This window comes from Chaetodon auriga, chromosome 21, assembly GCF_051107435.1.
Source record: "Chaetodon auriga isolate fChaAug3 chromosome 21, fChaAug3.hap1, whole genome shotgun sequence".
Taxonomy (NCBI): Eukaryota; Metazoa; Chordata; class Actinopteri; order Chaetodontiformes; family Chaetodontidae; genus Chaetodon; species Chaetodon auriga.
The window spans coordinates 9343587-9351775 of NC_135094.1; the positions used below are offsets into that span (position 1 = coordinate 9343587).

Sequence of the window (8189 nt, forward strand, 5' to 3'; positions counted from 1 at the left end):
ACATTGATTAAAGCTCAGGTCCATAAAGTGTCCCAGTAAGCCATTCAAGTGATTAATTAATTACACCTGTGGTTTATCTGCAACGACAAGTCAAATGTCAGCCGTGAAAGACGTCTATCTGTGCCCCGTGTACCTCTGATGTCAGTCTTCTCCCTATTTGCCCCATAAAGCACAATAGAAGGTGCTCACAGCACGTCTGCAGCATCACAACACCAACTTACTGCTCACAGCGTCATCCCCTGGACTTGTCTTAACAGGTGTAAATTTAAAAAAAATCTCTTCAGTTTCAGAGGTGTTGTGCACGCTGATCCCACGGCTCCCCGGGACATTTTCATAGAAACAAACATTGGTAATGTCATTAGTAACCAATATCCTACTATTACTATGAAGGCCTGTTGTCTGAACTTCTTTGATATCAAAACAAAGCCCATATATGTGGTTCATTATTTAATTTCTACAAGAATATTGTGAATGAAAAACATCATATTTGCAGAGGACACAGGTACCAGAGAGAAAACATATGACACCACTTCACTGTGATGCACTTCAACCCATTAAAAGTCATTTTCAGATTTCACTCACTGCAGTTTCTCTCTGATGAATGACTCCAGGTTGCCATCTGCTGACTCTGGACTGCGGTGCACCAATTCCTCCTTCACAAACACGAAAAACCCAGATCACATGACATGAATGTAAAGACAAATGCACCAGAGTGAAGTTATAAATGAGAAGCAACATAAACAAGAATTAAAGGACATAACATGCTGGTGCTGTCATTACCATGAGCAGAAATGAGTCATCGTGGCTGCAGCGCCTCCTCCACAGATACCTATGGTGGTTGTTTTGGACACTCAGAGTCCTGCAGGTCGGCCATGACGCTGCCGAACTAGAAAGAGACAAAGTATAAGTAAATATGTGTGTGTGTGTGTGTGTGTGTGTGTGTGTGTGTGTGTGTGTGTGTGAGAGAGAAAGACAGAAAGCAGCCATCGCTGATTGCTCCGGTTGTGATTCTGCTGTATCATATGTGCATGGGCCAGTAAATCACAGCTAAATTGTTTGTATGAATTTTTACAGAAAAAACAAGTGTCAGAAGAAGAGAAATGATTGTTGGGGCAGGCAAATACCAACACGGGCCACAGAGACCAAGATAAACAAAGCCTTCAGATATGAGAGTCAGAGAAAAGAAGAAACACAAATGTTTGTGTGCATGTGCATTTTTAGTATCTTTGTGTACCATAAATAGCCACAAGAGGCCATACTTTAGTGGAAACCACAGAGGAGAGGATAACTCTCTTTTAGTTCTCCTCTGCTCTCGCTCCTGCTCCTTTCTCCTCATGACTTACTGTCACGCAATTCCCGTCTCCCTTTGAAAAACACAAATCAAACACAAACACAGCGAAACGAAGCGATATCAAACATCCATCAAAGACGTGGAAAAACAGGCCGTAACTTCAGCAAACCACAGACACAGAAGCAAGAAAACAGGCAGTCCGACCGCGCCGAGTTTGGACCTTAAAGCAGGATTTCATGGAGCTGAAGTTTAAAATGTTTAGGGGGGCAGAGCACCAGTCAGATGCTCATACGAGCTGTGTTTCTGAGGAAACAACTGCACACACGAGACGGCACGTTACATATGAGCACAATATGAATGTACACAGGTTGACATTAAACTAACACACAGGAAACACAGAAAGTCAAACTCAGTCAAGACAAAAAAAACCAACAAAGTTCATTATAAAAAAAATCAGCATTTAATTCAGCCTTTTAAAAACACATCCATAAAATATACAGGTTTTAAAAGTCCTCGGGTCGAGCCCTCTTCTTGTCATCTCACATGAGCGGACAAGGCGAACCAGCCCTCTCGCTCCCTCCGTCTCTCCATCTGCTGTGGAAAAGGAAAAGTTGTTGCCAGGTTTTAGATCCCAGAGGTGAAACCTGAGTATTTCCATGTAATCCATACTTTGTGTGTGTACCTTTGTTTGGCCATCCCTCGTTTCTCCTCCAAGACTGTGAGAAGACGCTTCAGAACCAGCATATCTGAAAAATAACCGTAACGCATAATGCCTAGCATTAAAACAGCCAGTCCTGTACTGTCATCGTGAGTGAGCTTTAGGAGATGAATTAAATAAGTAATCGATGTGTCTTCATGGGACATCATCGCTCTCATCTGAAAGAGCTACTCACTGTCTCTCACCACCACCAGTGTGTGACTGGAGCTCCTGTGCAGGCAGCAGCATGGACACCTCTGGACTTCCTCTTCCTCCTGAGAGTAATATGATACAATTATTTTTTCATTTTTCTTAACAGTTTCTTGCACAGGTGGACAGACATGTCAGGTTGAGCCACCATACCTGCTGAATGCGGGCTGAAGGCAGAGGGAGGGATGGGGGAATCAGAGGGAGAAACTCTGGCTGAAACGTTTTGCTTCTGTTGCTCGATGAGCTCCAGCAGTCGACCCCTCGCTGCTGCACTCTGTCTGTTCAGCTCCAGGAGGCGCTGTTCTACACTGCTCAAGGGGAGGGTGTTTGGTGATGTTGCCTGAGAGAGAAGAGAGAACTGATAAATCTACGGAGGAAAATTGATGTGGATTTGGTAGAAGATGCAAAGACATCTCCCGTCCTTCTAAACTAATGCGGGGAGTTCACTTTGAGAGACTCAATCTCACCTGATCAGTCGTTGGCTCTGCTTCAGCAGCCTGGACACGCCGACTGCTTCTCCCTGTGCTGCTGCAAACTGACGTCCTCCCCTCTCCAACACTTTGGGGCGTGACTCTTCCTGTGCTGCCGGAGCTCCACCTTCTCTGCCCGTTGCTGCTGGTAGGCGATCCTCTTACCCCTGACTCAAAGCCCTTAGCCTGGCTAAGCCGGGCCTTAATCAGGTCGTTCTGTCTACTCAGCTGAGCGATCTCGGCCAGCACGGCCTCAGGAGAGAGCTGTGAGCTGAGAGGGTCAGACGTCAGCGATAAATAGGAAGTGGAGGGCAGGCTGGTGAGAGGAAGGCTGCTAAGGCTGGAGGCTGAGCTGTGGGCCTGGACATCCTCACGGGAAGGCAAGATATCTACATGAGGAAGCTCCTGGTGCAGCCGTACAGGGTGAGTCACTGAAGGAGAGGTGGGGAAGCAGCAGACTGCATAAGATGACATGAGGCCATACGGCTGAAATTAGATAACTAAACAGGTAGTTACCAGGAACTTGTTGCAAGTTGTCTCTCTGTCGAGGTGGTGAGAGCAACACAGCAGGAGAAACAGAGGCTTGTCGTCGTTCAGGATCTCGCTCAGCAACTGGTGCAGACCAACAAACTGTTTACGACACGTTAAGACAAATTATACACTATTTTCTATAGAAATAATCATGTACAGACACAGACACACACACAGTATGAACCTGCTGCTTTGACATCAGAGCCTTGGTGTGGTTCAATGTGTGCCTCCAGTAACCCAAGTCCCCCCATTGCCAACACCACCGTGTCCAGCTTCTGCTCCACCTCTGCCGTCTGCTGCTGTAACCTGGCCTGAGAGGAACCCAAAACAAAAGACATAGGATTTATGAGCACAGTCTGAATCTGGACAACAAACTGGTCTCAGAACATGTGGTCAGCTCTGTCTCACCTGCAGGGCGGAGGCTTCTTCTCTCAGAGTCATCATCTCAGCAGTGAGAGCATCAATTAGCCCACGCTGCTCGCTCAGCTCCTCCTCCAGTCTTCTCCTCTGCTGAGCCTCTTTGTAAGCTTCCTCTTCCTTCTAAGGGCAGTTAAATTCAAGTATTAATTAGCCCTAAAGGGAAAATAGCAGTGATTGTAGCCCTTACTACAAATCTCATACTCTATATTACTGCTGAGCATTTTACAAAGCATACTGTCTGTTTAGATGTAACTGAAACCTGAGGCAATCCATCTCAATGTAAACCCAGCCTGCTTTTAATGTTTCCAAATGTATGTAACTGTTGCATGGAAATGCAGCTGTAACAGCAGTTGATAAAGACTTATTTAATGAATTACTGTACCTGTTTGAGGAGGTGCACTAAACGTCCCAGAGTGGAGACCAAGGCCACAGAGAATCCAGTGAGGCCCTGTTTTCTGTGCTGTTTTGTACTCTGTGCTGAAGCTGGTTCAGTGTCAGGAATCAGAGTATCCAAATCTGCCTCCACCTGAGCCAACATGGCCTGCAGCAGGCCCAGGCTGGACTGGTCCCCACTGAGAGAGGCAACAGAGGAGCCATTCAGCTCCGAACTCTGAGAAACACACTTCCTGGCCCTGCTGGTACGATTACTGATCCCGCCTGAAAAAGACAAATAAGATACCCCTCATTTCTTCTGTTTATTGCAGGAGTTAGCCATGTGATGATGACGATGACATTTTCAAACAACATTATGAAGAAGAGACACATCTCTGATATTACCTGACTGGTTGAGAGGCAGCTCAGGGTTCAGGACCTGAGAAACCAGGACTGACGGTTCTTCCTTGCCTTCCTCTGACTGGCTTTGTCTGGACCGAACACGCTTGACAGCCACTGTTGCATTGAGAGCTGAAACAAAGTGGGATGAGTTTGTAACGAGGGAAAGTCTTCACACCTGATTAAATGCACAGTATGTCATTTCTGCTGCTGGGGGTCTCTCAATCAAAACAATGACAACAGGTGGAGTTTGATGACGTTGTGATGTAGTGTGGGATCATGGGAGCTGTTGTCATCATTGTTAAACAACCACCACTGCTGATGAAAATGAGTAACTATGCTGCATTACAAGCCAGCACTACAAACAACAGTAAACAACAGAGTAGCTTGCTAACTAGTTTGCCAACTAGCACCTGTTTGGTAACAGGTGATAGTATCATGACTGGGTACATGCTACCTGTTTGGTCCGGTGCTCTGCCTGATGTGCAGGGGGTTACAGGGACATTATCTCTGGCTGCCAGGTCACGGTACGGACGATGGGCTTTCTGTCGCTGTATCAATCTCCCCCGAGACTTTGTCTTAATTTTTCGTAGATTGGCCCTGCAAAGAAAAGTATCACAAGCTATGTAGTGCTATCAGCAGGGTATGAAGCTTCAGCAGCAAGCAGTAAAAGCTTAAGGTGTGGTATTTCTCTCCTAACAAAGCACACAAACTGTCTATTTTGCAGGCATTATTACCTTTGGATAACATGATAGTCAGTAGGACAGGTGTCGTCTTCGCTGTAGTCTCCCTCTGAAGTTTCTACTTCATTAAGAGCCTGAAAAGAACCATTTTACACATGCAAACACATGAACACAGACCAAAATCTTTAATGCAACAAAGCAAACCAGAAGGGAAAAAATACTGTATTATTATGAAAAAACCTAGACCATCAAACCACAAATGTATGACATTATTCTGTCTCACAAACCTGTTGGTCCATCATAGACTGGCTGAGCAGTGAAAGCTGAGTTGGAGGATCTGGTCTCTGGAGCACAGGCAGTGCTGAGTCAGAGTCACAGTTTGGAGCCATCGTCACACTGGGGTGCCCTGCAGAAAAACACGAACACACTGTATGCAACCAAAAACAAGACTTAAAATCTCAGGAACAAATAACAAAGAGAAATACAAGTTTACTAATTAACACAAAATATATGTCTACAAGCAGGGAATGGGTGAACAATCTGTAATTTTCTATATGTTTTATCCATCTCGCACTGCATTGATGTATCTATAGCTATGACAGAGTGAATGAAAAGCTTTCTACCGGTCTGCCTGCGTGGCGCATCTCCAAACAAGTCTTTGACCACAGCCATGGCTCTGTCTGAGCGAGCGAGCACATCTTGTAGCAGCAGCTGGTCAGAGAACACCTGCAGCAGTAAAACACACCATAATCATCATCATCATCATCATCATCATCATCATCATGATCATCACCAAAGGCCCTGTGACAAACTTCTAGCCAGATATTTCTTCCAAAACACTAAAAAAGCAGCATGCAAAGAAGACACTAAAATGAACATGAAAATCATCGTCACACACACCTCCCTGATGATGCTGAGGCTGGCGTGGTCCAGAGGCGCAGGGCTCCCAGGGTGCCTGAAACGGCGTTTTAGGGCTTTCTCCCTCAGCTCCCACTGCGCTGCGGCCTTGTTGTGGGATTTGTGAATCTCATGCCGATGGCTCTGAAGCAGAAGCAAACAGTCAGAAAAGTAAACACAGGCTGGAAACAACTGTTCTAATTGTTTCAGAGTTTTCGGCTCGCTAAAATGATGTTCAAGTGCTATCGTAATGCACAGCGTGAGACAGAAGAGTAAGCACTGCTTCTCTGTTTTACACATCACAAGAAAAAAGCACCAGTGAACACAGGCACCATCAAACACCTTACCAGCTCTGCAGGTGTCAGCTTGTGCACAGATAGGTCATTGACAGTGTTCTGAAACCAACAAGGGAGGGATGTCATTACTAATGTTAATATATAATATTTCTTAATTTCAGAAAAACTGTCTAACAGATAACTTTATAAAGGAACATTACCACATCAGACGCACTACAAACATGACTGTCTAAGGAATGTAACCCCAAAAAGCAAGTACACGACGAAGTCAGTGAGTGGTCCTCGTACTTTCCCCGCAGGTGAACTGCTGTCAGTACTCACCACCCATTCTCTTTTTGGAGCAGCTGCCTTCTTGGGCCGAACAGGCCTTTTCCCTTTGGTGTGCTGTTGTGGACGCCCCACTCTCACAAACGACATCTGTACACAGACGACATGAAAAGATTAGTCCGATGGCTTCGCAGAGATATTTTGTTTTAAACTGTAGTTTGCACACGTAGCGTTAACACTTAGCTAGCTTAATGCAGCAGAAAATGTAACTAAGGTTAGCTCAAGTGTTAGTGGACCACCAGGTCCCAGCAGCGTTAGCTATTTGTTGCTACCCAAATACTAAAATAACACTTACGGTTTATGTTGCGAAGCCACTTTTAGTTATTTAAAAGATTGCTTCAGGTTGTGTATAACTTTAAATGTGTTAGCACAGCTTAGCGGTTTGCTAACCCTCCAGACTGTCCAGTCTTCAGTTTGTTGTGTGACAGTTTTTCAACAGTTGCGCGCCACTTCCTGTGCTGTTGCCACGGACACCGCTTCACGGCGGAGCATGACGGGAAATGAAGTACAGAGAAGCGTGGAGGCTGTATATACTTACAGCTTCACCTATAGAAATGTGTAGAATTTTGTTAGCTTATCCAATAGCGCGAAAGCTAAATATTCAATTCAAGAACAGGAACTTCAAAATGGGTACTTAAGTACAGTTCATATTAAAATTGAAGGTTTTGTCTATAAAATCTTGCAATCTTGCAAAGCTATGTATGAAGTTAGCATAGCTATAGTAATGTAATGTAGTGAACTAAAAAGTATATTTTCCTCCAAATTAGTGTGCAATAGATTTATTAAGAAGTATAGATGGAAATACGCAGATGAAATAAAAGTACCCGAGTCTGCCGTTAAATAGCTTGTAGAACTTCAGTAAATATACATCTGACCAAGAGACATCTGTCTGCTCTTAACCTGTTTTGCCAGGTTTTTGTAAATGAGCAAGAATCTGGCAGCTCCACTAGATGGCGCTGTCACCATGTAAATTCCTGCTGGGAGAGGAGAGACGCCTGCGGGCAACCAACCAAAACTCTCAGCTGCTTTTCACCATAGGAAGTTTAACTGAAATTTTCGAAAATTGCTCCAAGCAAATCTCTGTTAAGAAGTGGAGAAAAGCTGTTCCAAGCAAACGAAAGCAGACCGGAAGTGAAATAAAAGCACGGTTTAGTGACTATTAAAGTTTAACATGAAGCCAATCAAGATGTCTCTGAGGCAGATCTGAAAGTACAAATGGTAGAGCTGAGGAAAAAATCTCGAAGTAGGGGAAACGCTTGATCTCTGATCTGGAAGATACTGGAATATATGTTCTGTATTTTCTATATATTCAATAATTTGGACTATTTATTTGGATTTATTTGAATGTATTATTTTCCAATTGGTACTGTCCCAAAAAATGGTCTCCATAAAGTTGCAATGTGTGCTTTTTATTCTCAGTTAGGACATTATTTAAAAAGTTTCAAGCGGAAACTGTATTGAACTCTTTGCAACTTGACACTCTTGGAAGTTCCTCCGGTTTATTCTGCGTTAAGGGGGATGTGTGTTTGCATCTGCCTCTTTACACGCCCCTCTCACTCTGACGCGAAGTAGGATAGACTCTGCGCGCTTTAGTTC

General features: G+C 44.4%; 1 protein-coding gene across 3 annotated transcripts; it reads right to left on the bottom strand.

Moving 5' to 3' along the window:
- Window positions 1–1734: 1734 nt before the first annotated feature.
- On the bottom strand, window positions 1735–7034 carry spice1 (spindle and centriole associated protein 1). 3 transcript variants are annotated; one of them, XM_076761493.1, is made up of 18 exons: window positions 6889–7034; window positions 6588–6683; window positions 6318–6365; window positions 5974–6114; window positions 5697–5799; window positions 5361–5479; window positions 5128–5207; window positions 4848–4990; window positions 4397–4522; window positions 4002–4276; window positions 3608–3739; window positions 3384–3510; window positions 3185–3280; window positions 2666–3099; window positions 2352–2538; window positions 2185–2263; window positions 1974–2037; window positions 1735–1885 (listed from the first exon to the last, which is right to left on the bottom strand). In XM_076761493.1, the coding sequence occupies exons 2-18, from the start codon at window positions 6681–6683 to the stop codon at window positions 1826–1828; spliced, it is 2310 nt and encodes a 769-aa protein (XP_076617608.1). In that variant the 5' UTR covers window positions 6889–7034; the 3' UTR covers window positions 1735–1825. The 3 variants fall into 3 exon arrangements, with proteins under 3 accessions (XP_076617608.1, XP_076617606.1, XP_076617607.1); XM_076761491.1 differs by having other exon boundaries at window positions 3185–3298; XM_076761492.1 differs by having other exon boundaries at window positions 1750–1882; window positions 3185–3298.
- Window positions 7035–8189: the final 1155 nt, after the last annotated feature.